The following is a 21,563-nucleotide window of genomic DNA, read 5'->3' as shown; positions in this document are numbered from 1 at the left end:
TTTGCCTCTTCAAAATGCTTCCATATTTAAAAAAGAAAATCAAAACAGATGCTGTCTGTCAAGAAATACATGTGATTACCAAACCTAATTCCTGTAGCAGCAAGCTTCAGGCGTAGGCTACCTACCCATCTCACCAACTAACAACTCTTGTCATCTTGTCTCCATTACCCAGATGAATTTTAAAAAATACATCATGTTTCATCTGTGACATAACATCTTGTTCTATGGCGTGAGGACCATCGACCAGGCTTTAAACAAAGGATTATCCCAATCAAGGAAGGAATTACTATCAGGCAGGAGAGACTTTAAAGAACTAGAAGATCAAGTTCCTGGGCAAACAAGGCCAATTGGAAAAACTAGAAGAGAAAAATCTACAGGGCTGGAGGCAACATGGGTAAAAGTTTCTCAATATGGGCAGAGAGTATTTTCTAAACGCTTCCAGAAAGTAAGTCCTTTAGCCCCCTGCTGATAGAAGTTTCTAGATTTCCTCATTATGAAACTACGTGTCTGTGTTCTAAAAGAGTGTTCCTGGTATGGAGGACTCAGAGGCCCATGGCCCCTTCCACAGCATGGCCAAAGCACAAGATCTGTGTTTAAACAAGTGAAAAGATGGGTGGGGTTCCAACTTGAAAAGCCAATGATATCACAAATGTATGAGCCAATGGAGCACCAGGGGCCATTTTTACTCAGAGGGGTTTCAAACCCATTGACTAGCTTCTGGGTCTGCAACTAGCACTACTTGCTATCTAGCCAATGTCTAGAATCTTTTAGGTCAGGGTTTCATAATCTGGAGGGGAGTCTCTGTGAACTTGGTTTTTTAAAAAACGATTTTGTTAATTGTTGTGTTTAGCTGTTTTCGGTCATGACTGACTCTTCATGACCCCCTTTTGGGGTTTCTTGGTAACGATACTGGAGTTGTTTGACATTTTCTTCTCCAGCTCATTATAAAGATGAGGAACAGGGTGACACAGCTTGTAAAACCAGATTTGAACTCAGGACAATGAGTCTTCCTGAATCTAAACCTGGTGATCTATCAGCTGTACCACCTGGCTACCCTTGATAACTGTATTTCAATATGATTCATTGTAGTCCTATGGATTCAACTTGATGCATTTAAAAACCTCCTTCTGATAAGGGGTATATAGGCTTCCCAAACTGTTAGAAGGGTTCAAGATGCACACAATGATAAAAACCCCTATCCCAGGATTCCAAAGAACTTATTTTGCCCTAAGTGGTTTCTGATTGTACTACCAGAGCCCCGAGGAATCTCTGCAGGCCAAGAAGGTTTGATTCCCTCCAAGTGGCACATATCATTATAAAAAAGGTCTCTGAAAAATAACTAACACCCCCAAGCTAACTCTTTCAATAAAATCTAGCAAAGCAACAGGCCAGTTGCTGTACTCTAAGGACACAGTCAAGAAGTGGTCTGCAGTCTTTTCTTTTTGGAGGGTCTGGGTGACTATAACAGCTGGTTACTTAAAAATAAAGATGTTTTCTTAATGCTCTAGTACAAATCCTAGATTTCCAGGAAATGAAAAAAACAGAACCACCAGAAAAAGCTGGCAGCCAGTCAATTTTCTTTTCAATGCTGTCCAGTTCCAGAGTTTCCTCATTCAGAAGACCTGCTATTGCAAGTTAGATTTGCTGGTGGCCAGATACAGAACTTAAAAAAAAAGCCACGAACGTTGACATCAGATTGCTTATTTGGAATCTGAAATTTCCACTACTTGCCAGAATCATTCCTCTTTTAGCTCCTCTCCAAATGCTGTTTAAAACACATTTTTCCCACTGTTACCCTCAAACCCCTTTACCCCCCACCCCTGAAAAAGGTGCAGTTAAAAGGGTAGGGAGTTGGCTCCCAATTGTGTCCTTCTAAAAAGCTGGCAATAGCACAATAAAAATTGTATTAAGAAAAACAAGATGTGTGACCCTAGGCAAGTCACTTAACCCCAATTGCCTCACCAAAAAAGAAAAAAGAAAAACAAGATGTTCTAAATGTTCTCTGTGTCTAGATTTATAAACCTATCAGATGCAGTGGGCTATCACCCCCTAAGACTTTGATGCACTTGATACATGCACAGCAGGACAAAGACAGAAACTTAGTACTCGAGGTTCTTCAACTCAAAAACCTCTCCCTATGGGCAGAGAATAAAGCCCACATTGTTGCCCAACAGTGGGAAGAAGGAAACACTGAGAGAAAAGGGGAGAGGAACTTGGAGAATTTGGGAAAGTGGCTGGGATGAGCTGTGTAGAGTGAGACTGGCAAGCAAGTAAGACTTCGAGTATGTTCTGAAGCTTCTAGTGTCAGGGGAAGCCAATAGAGAAAGAGCCCCTCCTCTCTTTCTGTCTCTCCTTCTCAATCTTTCTCTTCTCTCCTCCTCCTCTTATGTCTCCCTTCTCTCTCTTCCCCCTTCTCTTTCTTTCTCTCAAAGTTAAACATAAAACATGATAGAAACAAAAATTCTATTGGTGTAGAGAGTTCTGTATGAAAACTTCTTTCACCAATGCATGAGTCACTTAGGCTGTACTGCCCTCCCTTCCCCTTGTGAATTAGTTCTACTCTCACACTCCCTTCCCCCCTCAGGCTGTACTGCCCTCCCTTCCCCTTGTGAATTAGTTCTACTCTCACACTCCCTTCCCCCCTCCCCGAGTCCTGTTGTTGACCACATCTTGCAAACCTTATTTATAGTACCTGGCACATCGTAAGCACTTAATAAATGTTTATTTGCTGACTGAGAGGTTAAGCGACTTGCACATGGTATGTATCAGAGGAAGGATATGAACTTCAAATCCAACCTGTCATTCCCTATGCTATACTAGCTGAGTTTGCTTCAGACAGGCACTAGCTCAATGACCATGAACAAGTCAGCTGGATGGTGTGGTAGATTGAGTGCTAGACCTGGAGTCTGTGAAACCTGATTTCAAATCCATCTTCAGACACTTTCTAGCTGTGTGGCCTTGGGCAAGTCACTTAAGCTATTTGTCTCAGTTTCCTAAACTCTAAAGTGAGGATAACAAAAGTACCTCCCTCACAGGGGTGCTGTGAGGATCAAATGAAATATCTGTAAAGCACTTAGCACAGTGCCTGGCATGTAGTCCATGATATATAAATGCTTATTCCCTCCCTCTCAGGCAACTTAAAACTCTCTGAGCCTCTATTTCCCCACCGCAAAGTGACGCTCTTGTCTTACCCTGGATTGTACCCCCATGTTGGCGAGTTCCTCCTGAGGGCCTCCCCTTTGGGGACAGGTTCAGGCTGGGCATTCTTCATTCCTCTCCCAGTTGTGCCTGTGACTCTGGACTTAGCCACCAAGACTCAGCTGCCTTCTCAAACTAGATCACCCCTCTGTGGTTCAGGACTCCCGGTCCCACTGGTGAGTTCCTTCTAGCGCCCTCCATTTTGGGGACAGCACTGAGTTGGCCTTGCTTCATTCCCTTCCCAACTGTTCTTCTGACTCTTTGGACTTGGCTACTACACTCCCCTGAGGGTACTTTCTTCGCTTTCATCCATCATTTTCAGTTTCCTTTCTCCAATGGAATATAAGCTCCTTGAGGGAAGAAGACCTCCTTTTGCTTGTGTTTGTAACTCTAGTGCTTAGCACACAGCAAGTGCTTAATAAATGCTTGTTGCTTGTCAAAGGAGATGATAAATACATAAAGTGCTTTGGAATCCTTAAAGAGCTCTACAAAGTTGACTATTACTATTATTTCTATGGCCAATGAATGATCATAGAGCTATGTCTTTGTGACACCAAGTGTCAGGAAGAAGCATGTGTTTGTACTTTTGAGAATTCTCATGGGGCAACTAACTCACTTGGGCTGGTGAGATTTTCTGCTTGTGTGTGTCTGGCATGCTATCCAAAGATTATTTTAAGAAAGCTAGTTGTGCTGAAGCGATTATACTGATAGTGTCTACTTGATAAAAAACGAACATGCAAACAGACAGAAAACAACTTGAACTTGGCTAGTGCTCTTTATTACATGTTTGAAGTGAACTGAATTAAGCTGAACTTGGGCAAGGGAACTGACTCATCTATGCCTCAGTTTCCTCACACATAAAATGAGGGGATAGGAGTAGATGATCTCTAAATTCTCCTCTGCTTCTCGATCTTATGATCCTGCTAAGAAGGGTAATCTGATTACTTGTGGCTGAGAAAAGGGAAAGGGAGGGAAAAGGGTTGTTTAGGATTAAACCAGAAAAATGCCAAGATGCTATAGAAAGAGGGGAAGGGGAAGATAGAGTCTAATGAGTGAAACTGAGGCAGGTATTGTCAGTGTGGTTCAGAAATTGGCTCAGTCTCTTGCTTTTTAAACATTTAACTGGACAGAAATGGATGTTATCCTTTTCCCCCTCATTTTTCAGGTTATTGATGAAAAACATCCATTTAAGTCTTTCTGAGTTATAGAACCTTTAGGCAAGTGACTTAATCTCTGTGAACCTCAGTTTTCTCATTTGTAAAACAAGAAAGTTGAACCTGATGTGCTATAAGTTCTTTTCTAGATCTAAGATTCCACTTTTCCATAATTCACCATATTGGCTTCTAAAACTCGTTCAGCTATTTTGCGGGACCAATAAATAACTTCAGAGCTCTCAATAAGAAATAAAGTTAACTGGGGGGCAGCTAGGTGGCACAGTGGATAGAGCACCGGCCCTGAAGTCAGGAGTACCTGAGTTCAAATCCGGCCTCAGACACTTAACACTTACTAGCTGTGTGACCCTGGGCAAGTCACTTAACCCCAATTGCCTCACTAAAAAAAAAAAAAAAGTTAACTGGGAGACAGTGCTGTCCATGTTCCCACTGGTGTACAGGATCACAGATTTAGGGTTAGAAGGGATCTCAGAGACAATCTGGCCCAACCCTTTCCTTTTACAACAGCCAAGAAAAGTTAAATTATTTGGCTCAGTTTCTTAGTCCACATTTTTCTGAGCTCTCCAGTCTCTACATCAGATCTTGCCTGATTTGAAGGCCAATACTCTATCCACTGTACCATGACACTGTCTTTTTAATTGGTGGGGGAGGGGTAAATCTATTAATAATGATTTATTGAGGAAGAGATGAAAATCACATAGGATGAGAAGGCACAAATGGTTCTTGTGTGCAATGGTAAATGGTACAATGAGCTTATTTTTCTTTTTGTTTTGTTTTTTGTAAAAAAAAAATTTCAATATTCAGTTTTAAAATTTCAGTTGTATCCAACTCTTCGTGATCCCATTTAGGGGTTTCTTGGCAAATATATAAGAGTGATTTGTTATTTCCTTCTCCAGCTCATTTTATAGATGAGGAAACTAAGGCAAACAGGGTTAAGTGACTTGCCCAGGCTCACATAGTTTATAAGTGCCTGAGGCCATATTTGAACTCAGGTCTTCCCACTCTAGGCCCAGCACTCTGCCACCTAGATGCCTTTTTCATGAATCCAAATAAATAAAGTATATTTCACTCTTAATTATCCCAGTGTTGTTTATTGATTTTGTGGCTTATCCTTTCCCTTGTTTCACATCATTTAACTGATCATTAGCACCCCTTGTGCCCCGCTTCCCCCTTCTCTTTGCCCCAACTCCACTAAAGCAGAAAGGAAAGAGTCAACAGTACTCCTTAGCAACTGCTTAAAGCAGCCTGGGAGATGAGGTTGTACCTGAGAGCTTAAGTGAAATTTGAGAATTATCCATGGATTTCATTTCTCTCTTCTATTACTGTCTCTTGGTACTAAGGCTTTGCAGAGAATTGGCTATAAACCTATAAATAACCCTGAAGAAAGTGTTTCCCTGATGAGCCTCTGGCTCATCTGTAGGATGGAGAATGAGTTCTTTTTCTTACCAAAATACAGAAATGCTTCATGGCAGGACAAAGATAGTATGGAATAGAGCTAAAAACCATGGCAATCAGAAATTCTACTCCCCATTAGTAAAACATTCAATGTCATTTTCTGAACAAATTGGGTACCAGTTTCTTGCTGCTACACTTTTTCTTTGAAATGTACAATTTCCTCCAACACATTTTTAAAAACTAAGTTAGGGTGACAGATTGTTACTGAGGAAATCAAGAGCAAGGTCTTAATTTAATCAAAGCTTTCTTTTTAAACAGCCTGCTAGGAGCCAGGCATGACAGCACATCCCTGTAATCCCTGCTACTGGGAAGGCTGAGGCTGGTAGATTATTTGAACTCGGGAGTTCTCAGAGGTAATAATTAGGGATGTGGGGATATGGTGGTATCTGCACTAAGTCTGGCATCAATATGACAGGCCCCTATATTGGGGAGCTTAGGCCACTTAGGCTGCCAAAAAAAGGGCAAACCAGCCCAGGCCAGAAATGGAGCATGTTATGTTAATCGGTAGTGGGATAGGGCCCACGAGTGGCCGCTGTACTTCCAGCCTGGGTGAGATAGGAAACCTAGTCTCAAATAAACAAACACATAATAAAAATTTTAAAGTAATAAATACATAATGTACTATAAATATTATGTTATTAAATATTATACATAAATATGTACAATAAATAATAAATAACAAAATTAAATAAATAAAAAATAAACCTGTTTGTGTAGAAAGGAAAAGCTTTGAACAACAGCTCAATGAGGTTACCACTTTTAAGGTATCCTTTGCTGTCTGATTTGAATGGGGTGACAGTCCTAATAGGCCACACCTAGAACAACTCCAGGCAGGTGACTTCATCTCCTTATACACTCAGCAGAGCAAAGACGAAGCAGATGGCTTCTCTCTCAGGCATGCTATGTGAATATAATTTTAACTGAAATGGCCATGAATGTGCCAGGCCTGTGGAATGGGGGCTCTCCAATTCTAGCACTCTGAAAGTCAAATGGTTCATGGATCTAGAGGAGCTGGAAACACCAAGAAGAAAAGTCCTTAGCTAACAGGACCATAAAAGCATTGGAAATATATACCTCAAAATGACAACGGCAGCTTTCTGTACAAAATCAAGCTTAAATCTTAGGTATTCATTTATTCATTTAATTAATAAGAATTTGTTCAGCACCTAATGTGTGCAGAGAATTTTTGAGCTATTGAGGCATTGCTGAAATATACAGTTTAAGTAATGATGAAGAACAAAATGAGCAGAACATTGTATACAGTAACAGCAATAGTGTTTTAAGAACAACTTTGAGTGACCAAGTCATTCTGACTATTATAAATACCCAAATTATCTACAAAGGACATGTGAAAGAACTGATAAATAGGAGTATATATAGAATAATTTTATAAATATATACCCTATTTGTGTCTGACAGTGGCCATCTCTAGCGCTGGGGGGGAGAGAGGGAAGGAAAAAAAGGGAAAAAAGTAATTTACATAACTTTGGAGGGAATAGCAAGTGGGATATGGCAGATTTGCAGTTTTATGTACAATCATCCTTTTTTAAAAAAAAATTACTGTGTTATGGAAATGCTTATTTTGTTTCATGAATTGAAAATAAATGGTTTTTGTAGTTGTTTTTGCAGGGCAATGAGGGTTAAGTGACTTGCTCAGGGTTACACAGCTAGTATCAAGTGCCTGAGGCTGGATTTGAACTCAGGTCCTCCTGAATCCAGGGCCAATGCTTTATCCACTGTTCCACCTAGCTGCCCCAATAAAATATTAAGTTTAAAAAAAAAGTTTAAATAAGATGTAGTTCATGACTTTGTTGGACTTAAAGTCTAAGTAAAGAAATAACAAGACACAAACACGGATAACACAATAACATCAAATATCAGATGATAATTATGTTGTAGAAGTGCCAAACGTAGTGCAGTGTTTAGTCCGAGGTGGAAGTTCTTTGCTGACTGGGGATCAAAAAGTTTCCATCGAGCAGTTTGCATAGGAGCTGGCCTTTAAAGACAGGAAGGAATTCACTGGGAAGAGAAAGAGAGGGACAGCATTTCCAGCATAGAGAACAGAATGAACAAGGCAGAGAGGTGGGAGAGTATGGGACACAATCATGGAGCTGATGGGAATTCATTTTAGGGAGAACACAGTTTGTAGAAGGGTGTGGGATGGGATAAGACTGAAAAGGTAGGACTGGTACCATGTTGTATAGGGCCTTGAATGTTAGGCCGAGGAATATGGACTTCTACTGCATATACTTGTAAGTGTTTACATTGTTTCTCCTGGCAAGATATAAGTCAAATCAATAAGCATTTATTATTAGCCTACTATGTACAGACACTATGTCTTTTTGTCACTGGATCCTCAGTACCTAGCAGAGGGCCTGGCTTATAGAAGTACTTGCTTAGTAAATGCCTGTTGATTGATGTTACTAGCTATGTCTATGCATATGTGGTTGGCTTGGAACATGCTGGAAAGATGTCTGCTCCAATTCAACCTGGTTCATTTACACCCCACAAGCTGTAGAGACTTGGAAAACCCTGGATTTCCTGTGGAGTAGAAGATCTTTATGGAAACTAGGCCAAGCCAGATTTTTTTCAGTCATATATGAATCTGTTGCAATCATAGAAACCTAGCCCATGAAAATGTTCAATAAAATACTTTCTTTAACATAAAAGTAACCTTGCTTTTTATTATAGGTATGTTTCTGAAAAGCTATTAAGTTTTCATCAAATAATTTTACATTTTCCAAATAATTTATATAAGGACTTCAGAAACTCATTATGGAACAGAAAGCATTTATTAAATGCTTACTGTGTGCCAGGCACTGGGCACATAATTCATTATTTTCATTTCTGATTGATCTTCAATCAACAATAGCTATTATTTTGACTGTTGGGATTGTTTCAAGTTTTTCTATCTTCCCTTGCCCAGGACAATGCTCTTTATCAAATGGAAGAACACTGGTTAACTCCTCAGTAATGCAAATAATGACCCCCTTACCTTATGTGATTGATTATAAGTTAGATTATTCTATGTTTGGTTTTCTGAAAGCAAGGCACACCTACATTGGTGATAATATTGCCAACTCATATTTATATAGTACTTTTCCTGACAATTTTGTGAGTCAGCTAATGTGTTACTGTACTTATTTTTTGCATGTGAAAAAGTTCAGTAAAGTTAAGTGACTTTCCCAGGGTCACCCCTCCATTAGGTATCAGAAATGAGATTCAAACCCAGGTCTCCTGATTATAGATCTCACCCTCTTCATGCCATACCATATGGCATTAAATGAAATCTCAGTGGAATTTAAGCAAGCCAGCATGACAGATGATCATTTATATCTCAAGATAAGATTTTATTTCCTAAGTATCCACTGAGAAGATGGTGGTGTTGTTTGTCTTTTGTTCTCAAAGCGGACCACATGATGAATTGGATTTAAGTGAAGGAGGGCTGTGTAAAGTCACCAGCCTCACTCTCTCTTCCAGAGCCACCTGAGTCCAGTGGCAACATATACATCAGGACAATACTGAATATAGAGAATAACAGAGCTAGTAGGAGATCTTTTAATCCAAGCCCTTCATTTTACAAATAATGGAAGCGCGGCTCAGTGACTAGTCTAAAGTTACTCATCCAGTAAATTATGTTTGAACTAGAACCAATATTTCAGAATTCCTAGTTAATTTCTCTTTTTGTTAAAGCACAACAATCAATCTGAAGTTCAGGAGAGATGGGAGGGAGAGAAAATAGATTTTTAAGAAATGAGCAAAAAGAAAAAAATACAAAAAACCTTTTTTGGCATGACAGATTTTTTAAAATTATGCTTAACTTGCAGAAATTCTAAATATCTTCTCTATATAGAAATAACATAAGGCTAGGTGTCAGGGATGAGATTAGGAGTCTAACTCCCCAGTTTGCTAAAGGAAAGCAATAATAATGTAAATTTTCTGTTATAGAGGAGTCTCAACAGAGATTTTAGACCTGTCTGTGTGTATAATGGAGGAGCTGAAACATCTGGGAGAGAAGGCAACTTTTTTCCTTTATAAAAATGTCTGATCTGAGTGTTGAGCTGCAGATGTAATAAAAGATGAACTCTACTGGAAAAAAAGTGAAGTCTAAAGGATCAAATGATGATGGAAAAAAGGAAGCACGACATGCATATTTTCAATGTTCTATCAAGCACGTTTTGGCCTCTAGTTATAGGCTTCAGAATGAAATCCAGTCTTCTCTCCCTCCTTTACAGAGTCAAAAATGAAGGAAAGACTAATTTTTAAAGAACATGCATACAACCTCAAATTGAAAATTTGAATAATTCTTGCAATATTTGTTTATTTGTATCAGCTGGGGGTTTTTAAAGCCTAAATCCAATAGAATTAGTCAACTTAGTCAACATTAAGTGGTTTGTCAGAGACTTTCATAGATATAGTTCAATTTTTTAATGAATAAATCTCTTCTCTCCCACCTATCTCTTCTGAACTTCAAATCAATTATCAATATGAAAAAAAAACCCAACACATTTCCAGAAATTTATAGTAACCATAAACAATTAAGACTTTTTGTATTGGTTTAGTTTTAAGTATACTTTATTTTTTGACTAATTTTATGAAAATAGTAAATGCATATCTGGCATATATAATCACAGAATTACATTATCACAGATTTGGAAATGATCTAAAAAAAATCGCAAAGTCCAAACTTCTTTCCAGTGTAGAAATCACTTCTAAGTGCTTACTACGTTCACAAGGGCAGCTAGGTGGTGCAGTGGATAGAGCACAGGACTAAATCAGGAAGACTAATCTTCATGTGTTCGAATCTGGTCTCAGACACTTACTAGTTGTGTGAGCCTAAGCAAGTCATTTCACCTTCTTTGCCTCCGTTTCCTCATCTGTAAAATGAGCTGGAGAAGGAAATGGCAAACCACTCCTGTAAGTTTGCCAAGAACACGCTAAATGGGATCACAAAGAGTCAGACACAACTGAAACAGCTCCACAAAAACAAAATGTTCACAAATATCATGTTTCAAATCAGGTAGTCATTTAGTTTCTGTTTGGAGACTTCTTGTAAAAGGGATCTAATTTCTTCAGGAGACAATCTATTCTTTTTTTAGACAATTCTAACTATTAGAAAGAAGTTTCTTATCCTGATTCAAAATATGATTCCAAATATAACTTCCAATCTCCAATCCTAGTTCTGCCCTTTGAAGTAATATAAAAATTAATCTAGTTATCCATATACAGGCCCTTGAAATGCTCAAATCAGTATGCATTTATTAAGTGCCTATCCTTAGTTCAGAATATCAGATAAAAACAAAAGTCCCTGCCCTCAGGGAGCTTACATTCTGATGGGGAAAGCTCTTTTGCCTCCCCTAAGTTTTGTCTTTTCCAAGTTAAACCTCATCAGTTTCTTCAATAATTTCTTATTTCTCACACCACATAGTTTCCAGACTGGCTTTCTTGCTACTCATACACAAGTTTCTATCTTCCATTCCCATGTCTTTGCATTGGTTGTAGCTCATGCCTGGGAAGCCCTCTCTCTTCACTTCTGCCTCACAGAATCCCTTCTTTCAAGACTCAGCTCTTGTATCACTTAAATATGAAGTCTTTCCCAAGCACCCCAACTGCCTGTGCCTTTCCTCCCTAAACCACCTTATATTTATTCTGGCATTTGTCTGTACACTACAGTCTCTCGCATTGTGTTTAGCATATGGTAGGCATTTAATACATACTTGAATGATTCACTGTCTTCCTTTGCACCCACTCGAATTTATCAGTCTCTCTCTTAAAAGAGACAAACAAAAAACAAGAAAAACAACCAAACAAAAAAGGCAGTGCTTCCATCTAACACAATTCTCCACATGAGGTCTGACATATCCTACACGATGTTAGGGTATAAGAGACCAATTACTTCTCATGATTTAGACACCTTGCTTCTATTCAGCCCAAGTCAACTTTAATTTTTTTTTCTTTTTTTTTTCCCCCCAATTCAACTTTTAAAACAGATTCCTTAAACTAGTGACTCATATAGAGCTTATGGTCAACCTAACCTCCAGATCTTTCTAATAAGACTGGCTATCAGTAATCACAATTGTTCTAATTTACATAAAAAGATAGGTCTGCAGTTCAAGATTTACAAAACGCTTTCCCTCCAAGAGCTCTGTGACGTAGTTAGTACAAGGAATATTATTTTCATTTTAGAGTAGATTAATAGAGTAAGTAGGATGTCCAGAGTTTTTCCCTGCTGTGGTGCCAACCTGGGGGGAAAGGATGCCGTAGGGAACCATCCCCTCTCCCCATCCCAGTAGTTCCCAGTTCTCTTTGTGCATATGACCATGAGAACAAGTCCACCCCTCTTCTAGTTTCTGCCTTCCTCCAAGAGAGTGCCTGTCCCTCTCCCTGATCCAATGCTATGCTCTCTTCTGTGGGTCACTCAGTGTAATGGCACCAGTAAGGACTCTACCTCTCTTGGGCCCACCTTTGACCACGGAGGCCTATCCCACTTCTCACCTTCTCCCTGGGGTTACTTGATGGGACTGCAACCAATCCTTGTTCCACAAATTAAAGTGACCCTCTGTTGTCTATAGGATAAAATATGAATTTCTTTACTTGGCACACAATCATATTGTTGTTCTCATCTGCTTTTCTAGTCATATTTTAAATTATTGCACAGAGGGCAGAGTGCTTGGCCCTGGTGTCAGAGAGACCTAAGTTTGAGTCCCATTTCAGAATTGACCACTCAAGTCAACAAGCACTTATTAAGTGCCTACTATGTGCCAGGGCCTGTGCCAAGCCCTGGGATGCAAAGAAAGGCCCCAAATCCCCAACAACCACCAAAACCCCCAACATCCCCAACATCAAGAAGCTCACAGTCTAATGGAAGAGACATGTAAAAAATTACATGCAAACAAGATATAGACCGGGCAAATCTGGGATAATCAACAGCTGTGGGACTCTGGGGAAATCACTTACCTTTCTGATCCTCATTTTCCTCACACTTCCTAACATTTTTCCTCCATCAGGAAAATGAGGATAATAATAGCAATTCTCTCCCAGCACTGCTGTATCAAATAAGTAAATATATACAAATTTCACTTTCTGAACCCCAAATGGCCTTCTTAAGAAGGCAAGCTATGATGATTGCTGTTATTATTATTATTGTTGTCATTGTTATTATAGCACCCACCTCACACAATGGTTGTTGTGAAAAGTAAATGGCATAAGAGCCTTGTAAACCTTGGAGAGCTGTTAGCTGATAGTATTTTACAAGGCTAGTTTTACATATTTTATTCTTAATAAAACTCTCTTGGCTCAAAGTGATCACTGTGTTCTTTCCAAAATCCATGTGAAGTGTACTAAGCAATCTATTCTAGGATTCTGCAAGGTAGCAACATGAAGTTTACCAGTCTCTGTGTCTATTCCAGGTTCTTGAAAATTGCAGTGGCATTGGTCTATCTCTGGGTATTTTTCTGCCACAGCTCTTTTCTCTATGAATTCTGGAAGATTGTGCATCATGGCCTTCAGATTCAATCCGTGAGGTTGGTTTGTTTTTCACACACCCCGGGATAGGATTCAACTGGTTCTGGATCTCTAAACTCATTAAAGGACTTGGTTGAACCAAGGCAGAATGAGCTGAACAGGGATACCTGGGATGGAGTCTTCACAGAACCAGGAGGACAGTGGCAGGAAATTCAATTCAATTTGTTCCAAAAAACATTTACTAATTATCTACAATGTAGAGAGCACTCCCAGGCACTGAGCTAGAGCTGAAAGGGGCCTCAGAGGCCAACTCGTCCAACTCTCTCATTTGATGTCATACATATGGAATACATCAAAGGCAGGTTTTGAACTCAGGTCCCCATAAACTCTGCCCCCATAAATCAGTGCTTGGCACTGTCTAAGATATGATATTTGGATCAGAGGAGTGCCCTTCCCTCATGGAACTTACATTTTCTTCACTTATTTCACTACCACTCCTGTTCTTCCACTTTTTTTATACTCTTCAATCAATCACCATTTATTAAGTACCTACTATGTGCCAGGCACCATAAGTTCCCACTAACCCCACAGAATTACCTTCTTTCCAGTTTATTCCATGGATTATTTATTTTATCCTAAGAACACTTTATTCTATTTAATAAGGGAGAAACATTTTAAGAATTAGAATTGTCCCAAATTGGTATGGGAAGACTGGAAGGCTTCAAGAGGCAGGATGACTGAATGTTAATGACAAGTAACATACAGCTCTCCAGATAAATTACTTACTTAGATCTCTAGATAAATTAGAAGTTAATTTTAGCTCCCCTTGGAAGATTTGCAGAGCACTTTACAAACGGTTTCTTTATCTGATCCTCAGAACAACCTTGGAAGGTAGGTGCTATTATTGCCATTTTACAAAGGAGGAAACTGAGGCAGGCAGAGGTTTAAGTAACTTTCCCAGGCCACATTTGAACTCAGGTCTTCCTGACTCCAGTGTTCTATCCACTGTGCCACTCAGATGTATCTAGAAGTTAAAGGTCAAGGCCTCTGAGGTCCCTCTGACTCCAAGACGTTGTGATCTACTAAGAATCTAGAATGAAAGGGTCAAGGCCTTTCATCTTGTCCTCTAGGCAGATGACAAGATTTTATGTGTAGCTATTACAACTTATAAGGTATAAGGAGATACACAAAACCATCTCATTCCCTGCAGGTCATTGCAATAGTTCTCATGCTATCCAAACTTCCTAGATCTTTAGATAAATTAGCAGTTCATTTTAGCTCACCTTGGAAGCTACCAAGGAGACTGCTGCTTTTCATACTTGTTCGTGTGGTTCCTAGGTCATAGGTGCTTGCTCCTGGGTAGGATTCACCAATCAGACTATCTGACTAGATGGTGAGTTGGAGACTATACTGCATGGTCCTGTTGCCAAACAATGTCCAGGAACGTTCGCAGTCTGGGTAGTTGCTTCACAAAATCATCTTTGTGATGAAATTTATTTTCTAAAAAAGGTTTCAGTATTTTTGTGGCTCATATGTATGTTTTATAGTTTAACAGGTTTTACTTGACAGGCACATAAATTTGAACAAATTTTGGGCAACAATTTTTCAAACTACATATGGAAGGCTTTGATTCAATAATTGAAGTTCTCTACAGAAGGAGCGAAAACAACAACAAAAAAACCCAACCCAACCCTAACTATAAAAGAATAGAAAATGAATATATTAGAATTAAGCAGTGGGGTTAACTGGGAAAAGTGTTATTAGCTGGGTAACTGGAAGGCCTGTATTCTAATCCTAACTCTACCTGAACTGTCTGTGTGACCTTGGGTTAGTCACTTGACCTCTGTTGGCCTCAATTTCTCTCCTCTCCAAATGAGGGCAAAGACTTAAGATGACCTATTGGCTAAAAAAGTCCTAGGATTCCCAATCTTCCTGGAGAAATAAAAAATTAACTCAATGAAAACTAAAGAACTTTGAACTACAGATAATCAGTTATACATACTTTAAAAAATTAAAACTGTCATGTATGCTTTGTCATATGAACGTACAGACTAGAAATAAACATGACTTATAAAGTTATAAAAATCATCGAAAGGAGGGCTTTATTTTGTTAATGTAAAACCATAGTAGTACGTACAAAATCATACCATTTTTCTATGAATAGGCTCAAGTGTGAATTCTGAGAAAATACATCTTAAAAGAACTATAATCTTTAGTGCTACAAAGCCAAAACCCAACTTTTTATTATATGTTGTATTTTATAATACCAAATGACAACATTTCTAAGGTTTAGTCATTCTGTGAGTCTGACTAAAAGACTTTTTGGCTATATAAAAATATATATATATTTTTATGCTGAAGGGAAGAGTGTTAGTGGAGACCATATGGTCTATTGTAAATCAAAGAGAGATCAAACAAAATAGTTATTTGCAACAGACTGACTCCCTGGAACTGTTTTCTAAATTGAAGTCAAACGTGCCCCTTTCCAAGTGGGACACTTAAGAGAGAGAGACCCAGATCTAGACTACAGATTAGCTGGACAGAAGGTGCCCTTAAGAATTAGGGAATCAGAGAATCCTAGTGATACAGATGACCTTAAAAGGTCAGATCTTATAATCCCCTGCCTTCTCCAAGGATGAAAGGAGAGAATTCAGGTCTGTTCATTATTGAAGATTAAAATGAGGACCCAGATGTACCAGTCTTCAAAGCAATTTATCATAACTTTGTTATAACAGTAATTTTCATCTCACATTTTCTCAACAGTCTTTGTAGGAGATGGCATGACCCAAAATTCCAGCATACATAGGAATTGGAACTAGGGCTGGATAAGGAATCTTGTAGCAAGGGCAGAGAATTTTCTAATAGTTCAGGGCAATAAAGCCAGCATAGAGGTCAAATGTCTTTCTAGGGGCTGTTTGCTTACTAGGGGTTTGAAAGATGAAAAAAAAAAGTTTAACTGCTGGGTTTTTTTTTTAACTTAAACAAAGATTTCTAAATAAAGCAAAACAAAAATAGTTGAATCTTAGTAAAAATGCAGGTTGTTGATCCAAATGCCTGCCAAGTTTCTGATACAGATAGAGCCCTTTGTTTAATGGATATTGGTTTTTTAGAATTTCGGGCCTTGTTGGGGCCTTTTTGTTTTCCTTGGATAGGCTGGGCAGACTATCATTTGTCTGAAAGGGGAGGGTTGCACTTTGGTGAGTCCTGGCAACTTCAGTGCTGCCCTCCTTCGTCACCTCCCCAGGCCAGGCCAGGCCAGGCCACCCCTATCTTGTTCAAACAGGAAAGCCGACGTGGAGGCTTTTGTTTGTGTAGTACCTGCCGTTCCTGGTATCGTGCTGCCTCATGTTCTTGATAAAATGAACCTTCTTAAAGTTCTTTGGTCTGGGTGAACCTGACAAGGTCCGACATCTGAAAAATAAAGCAATTAAAAAAAAAAAGTCACAGTTAGTTCCCTGGCTCGACAGCTGGGCAGTCACTACACAAAGACAGGAAGGAAAGACCAGACAAATGATTTGAGTCACCCTAAAACAGGAGTCAGAACGGGAATAATGAAGACAATGAGTTCTGGGGCAAGAAAGCTTTATTTTTTTTTTAAGTCTAATATCCCTAACAGAGGCATGAGAGGTACATTTTATTTGGGTATACACCCAGCGAATTTTGTTTTTTTTCCAAGGCAAACATTTATTGAATGGTCAATGAAAAAGGATTTTTCATCAAACTGGAGAAAATTTAATTTAACTTTAAAAAAAGCAACTAAACTTGACTTTTTAAAATGAGCTTAGAAATGAGACAGAGTAACAGTTTTGGCGGGAGACAATGAGATGTGCCTGGGCACATCTGACGTCTGTACAACCATGCTCTCTAATTAATGCAGACCTAGCAAGATGTACAAGTTAAAAACTACAGGATAGCTTTGTCGTCTCTTAAGTCTCAAAAGTTGGGTGATGTCAATGGTGGGGGGTAGTCCTACCATTCATACATATGGTATCCCCTCCATTTCTCAGCAGATGGTTTTTGCGTATTGTGGTGGCCAAAAAGAAAAAAAAAAATCACCTGGTGGACAACTCTCAGTGATGGGCCTCTCTCGACCTAGCTAGGCTAGTTCTGAAATGACAGGCAGAGTCCATCTCAAGGCTGCTACTCAAAACCTTTCCAGCTGGGGCGGGCATAACACCTGCCAGACTCTGTGCACCACAGGCATAGCTTTCAAAAACTCTTCAGGCCATGAAGCAATCGGAGGAAGGTTTTAGTATAAGAAATAAAGGATTGGTGAGAAGAAGTGTCTGCAGAATAGAGGCAGTGCAGAGCTGGAGTGCTCAGTATACTCCAGCGGCTCTCACCTGCCTCTGTTGTTCAGTCGTGTCTGACTCTTCATGACCCTATTTGGGGTTTTCTTGGCAAAGATACTGGGGTTATTTGCCATTTCCTTTTCCAGCTTATCTTACAGATGAGGAAACTGAGGCAAGTGGAGTTAACTGACTTACTCAGGGTCCCATAGCTAATAAGATTTGAATTCAGAAAGACAAATCTTCTTGACGCCAGGCTCTGCTCTCCATCCACTGAGCTGATCTCCCCACTTGCCTTTAGGACAAGATATAAACTCCTCTTTTTAGCTTTTAAAGCTCCTGATGACCTGCTGCTAACCCCTCTTCCTCTGCTGCACTCTGATATCTAGCCAAACAGGCCTCCTCTATGTTCTTCCTATGGGATCCTCAACCTTTCATTTCTGCTCCTCAGTGTGTCACATGACCATAAAACAAAATCCCTCCCCTCCTTCAAGACACAGTTTGAGGACCACCTTCTAGGGAAAGCCTTTCCTGACTTCCTCCCATTGCTAGAGCCCTTCATCCCTTGGCTTTAACCCCTTTGCATTTGTACTTAACCCCTTTATCTTGTGTACCCTTACACAGGTACTTGCTTCTCTCTTAGAATGTCAGCTCTTTGAGGGTAACACTGTTTACTCTGTCTTCTGCACGGTGCCTGACACACAAAAGAATCATAACAAGTGCTTGCTGACTGAATTATCCATTCAGTGTATTCGTAGTGTGTAGATAAACTGCGTGATTCAGACAAGATCCAAATCTCCTAATGCTGTTTTCTCCAAACAATAGGGGCTTGAGATGAAGTTACCTCTGTTACTCTCCAAACTCTGCCCATTACTGGGTACAACTGACTTCTGTTCATTTGATCTTCACTGTGATCAAACAGGTGAAAGCCTGTCCACGTGGAAGAAAGATTAAACTTGTTTTGCTTGGCTTGAGTAGGAGGAAAACCTAAGAATTAATTTACACGTGAAAAGGGCTACCTGACTCAGGAAGTAATTAATTCTCCATCTCCAGGCCACTGAAGACCTCTGATGCTTCTCATGCTAGAAGAAAGCTTCTTGCCCAAGGAGAAGGCCTAGACATCTCAAGTCCCTTCCCAACTCTTGGATTTAAGGACTTAGGTTTAAACCCCATCTCTGATATCTATTGCCTATGTGATCTTGGAGAAGCCCCTTCCCTTCCCTAGGCCTTTCTGTCCCTCATCTAGAAATTAAGAGGGCTGAACTAGATCTATGACTTTATGAATAAAAATCAGAGACATGGCAGACACAGGAAATAAATCTTGTTTTTCTGAAATGTGCTTCATTCCCTTTCATCTAATGTGTCAGGCCTGGCATGTCAGATCTCTGGCCTAAGAGCATCTTATTTCCTTGATCCCGTGGTCACATTTCTTATCATGCTACCTAGTGCACTTATGTTATAAAATTACCCTTTCTGAAAGCCAACAACTCCACAAAAGAGAATGAGCTGTCTGCCCTTCTCCGGTGGAATGATGCTGTGAGCTTCTAATTTTGGTTTATGTTGCTGGAATATTTTATGTAGAAGGGTACTGGAAATTTCTGAACATTTGCCTCAAAGGGTCAGTCCTGTCTTCAGGAGTGAGATGTATGTGATTTTTTGTTTTGTTTTGTTTGGGAGGGAATGGTGGGGAGCTCTCGTAATATAAAGATGCCTTGAAAAACAGAGGTGAATTCACTAAGATAGCTCCATGGCCAAGTGGATACAGTTTTGGAAATTGGATTCAGAAAGATAAAGAAAAGCAGGATTCAAACAAATCCCATCTCATTAGGTGTGATCCTGAGTAAGTATTCAACTCTTGGGTCTTACTTTCTTCATGTTTAAAATGGGGGGCTGGCCTTGATGAACCCCCTTTCAGTCCTAAATCTGTGATCTTGTGAGTTGTGACAGGAGTGAGCTCAAAATCATAATTTTATCAGAATTATTATTTTAAATAAACAGGGTTATCTGACATGATGAATCCAGTGCTCAGTGATTATACCCAGAAGACCAATTTAATCCCTAAGAACAAGGATGGATACTAAGCGTTATTAGGCCTGGAGGATATGGAGTCATCCCAACCTCCCCTAAATACTTCTACAGTCTGGTCTATTAACCAAGAGACTTTATGAAATTATAAATGAGCCAAAGAAATTTTAGAATCTCCATGAGCCTTGAAAATTCTGTACAGGACACCCATCTCCTAAGAGAGGGGCCAGAGAGAGGCTGAACTAACAGCAAAGGGAAAAGGAAAGCTAGTGTAGACGCTACGCCTAATCTGCATCCCTCCACTGTACACCAGGGTCAGCTATGCATGCTTAGAATAGTTTCTGGGCTTTTGTGCATCAGTACTGAAGTCCAGGTAGTGGTGGAGAGGTCAGAGGAGAACACTGTCCATCTCAGCCGCCATACTCCCCTGATACTACGGTTGTAGTCAGAACACCTATGTTCTAAGCCTGGACCCAGCCACTGCTCCTTCTTCTCCTCCTCCTTTTTTTTTTTTTTTTTTTTGCAGGGCAATGAGGGTTAAGTGACTTGTCCAGGGTCACACAGCTAGTAAGTGTCTAGTGTCTGAGGCTGGATTTGAATTCAGGTCCTCCTGAATCAAGGGCTGGTGCTTTATCCACTTAGCCACCCAGATGCCCCTGGACCTAGCTTCTTACTCTGTGACTTTGGGAAAGGCACTCTAGTCCTCAAGCCTTTAGTTTTTCTCCTCTAAAATGAAGGAGTGAGAAAAGATGATCAATAAGATCCCTTTGGGAGTGAGTTGGTACAGTGGTCCAGAGTTAGGAAGACCTGAATTCAAATCTAGTCTCAAAAATTTATTAGTTATCACTTAGGCACTGTCTGCCTCAGTTTCCCCATCTGTAAAACAGAGATGATAATAGTACCTACTCTCCCAGGGTTGTTGTGAGAATCAAATAAGAAAATATTTGTAATGGGCTTATCTTAGCACAGTACCCAGAACATAGTAGGCCCTTCATAAAAGCTTGTTTCCTGCCTTCCTTCCTCCTTTCTTTTCTCCTTTCCTTCCTTTTTCTTTTCCCTTTTTCCTTCATTCCTTTTTTCCTCCTTTCTTCCCAATCCTAAACCTGGTGAACTTAACTACCTGGGACACTAAAACACAGTATCACCTCGACTGAGTGAGGCCTTTAAACACCATACCCCAAATAAAGGGAGGCTTTGAAACCCCTGAGGGACCACTGTCAAACTTTTCCATGAAACCTATACAAAAATGCTAGAGTTGCAATTCAATCCAACAAACATTTATTAAGTACCCACTGTCTATAGAACACTGTGCTAAGTAGGTACTAAGAGGAATAACAAAAATATTAAAAACACAGTCTGCACTGAGTTCTGAGTTTCAGGGGGATAAAAATCACAGGACTTGGAATTAGAAGAGACCCAAAGAGATCATCTAATTCAATCACTTCACCCTAGAGATGAAGAAATTGAGGGCCAGAAAAGAAAAACTCATTGTTTAAGTCCATAAGAGGTAGGGCTCTGTCAGCTACATCATTCATGTCTCCCTCACAAAAATCTATAGTGTGAAATTATGCACAAATCATTATCACAAGAAGAAGATGAGTGTAATTTGGAGATAGGAAAAGAGAGAGGCCTAAATTTAGAAATATTATATTATTACCATTATTTTTTTTTGCAAGGGAGTGAGGGTTAAGTGACTTGCCCAGGGTCACACAGCTAGTAAATTTCAAGTCTGAGGCCAGATTTGAACTCAGGTCCTCCTGAATCTAGGGCCAGTACTTTATCCACTGCGCCTCCTAGCTGCTCCTAGAAATATTATCTTCATGCAAACTTAACTTATGATAATTCAATAATTTGACAGAAACACCCAAATTAACTCTACTTGGGAATGTACCTCGAAATCCTTCCATGACTCCCTATTGCCTCCTCAAGTCGTGTTCACTTTCTTTATCCTGGCATTTAA

General features: G+C 39.7%; 1 protein-coding gene across 2 annotated transcripts in view; it reads right to left on the bottom strand.

Moving 5' to 3' along the window:
• The window catches only part of CABLES1 (Cdk5 and Abl enzyme substrate 1), a 153,638-nt gene that overhangs the window by 57,082 nt on the left and 74,993 nt on the right, over positions 1 to 21,563 (bottom strand). For both annotated transcript variants that reach the window (XM_043975127.1, XM_043975128.1), the window contains exon 3: positions 16,608 to 16,700. In XM_043975127.1, coding sequence (XP_043831062.1) covers positions 16,608 to 16,700 — 93 coding nt within the window. The remainder of the gene's footprint in view (positions 1 to 16,607; positions 16,701 to 21,563) is intronic.

Source organism: Dromiciops gliroides, chromosome 1 (genome assembly GCF_019393635.1).
Source record: "Dromiciops gliroides isolate mDroGli1 chromosome 1, mDroGli1.pri, whole genome shotgun sequence".
Taxonomy (NCBI): domain Eukaryota; kingdom Metazoa; phylum Chordata; class Mammalia; order Microbiotheria; family Microbiotheriidae; genus Dromiciops; species Dromiciops gliroides.
This window is presented reverse-complemented; position numbering and strand designations above follow the sequence as displayed.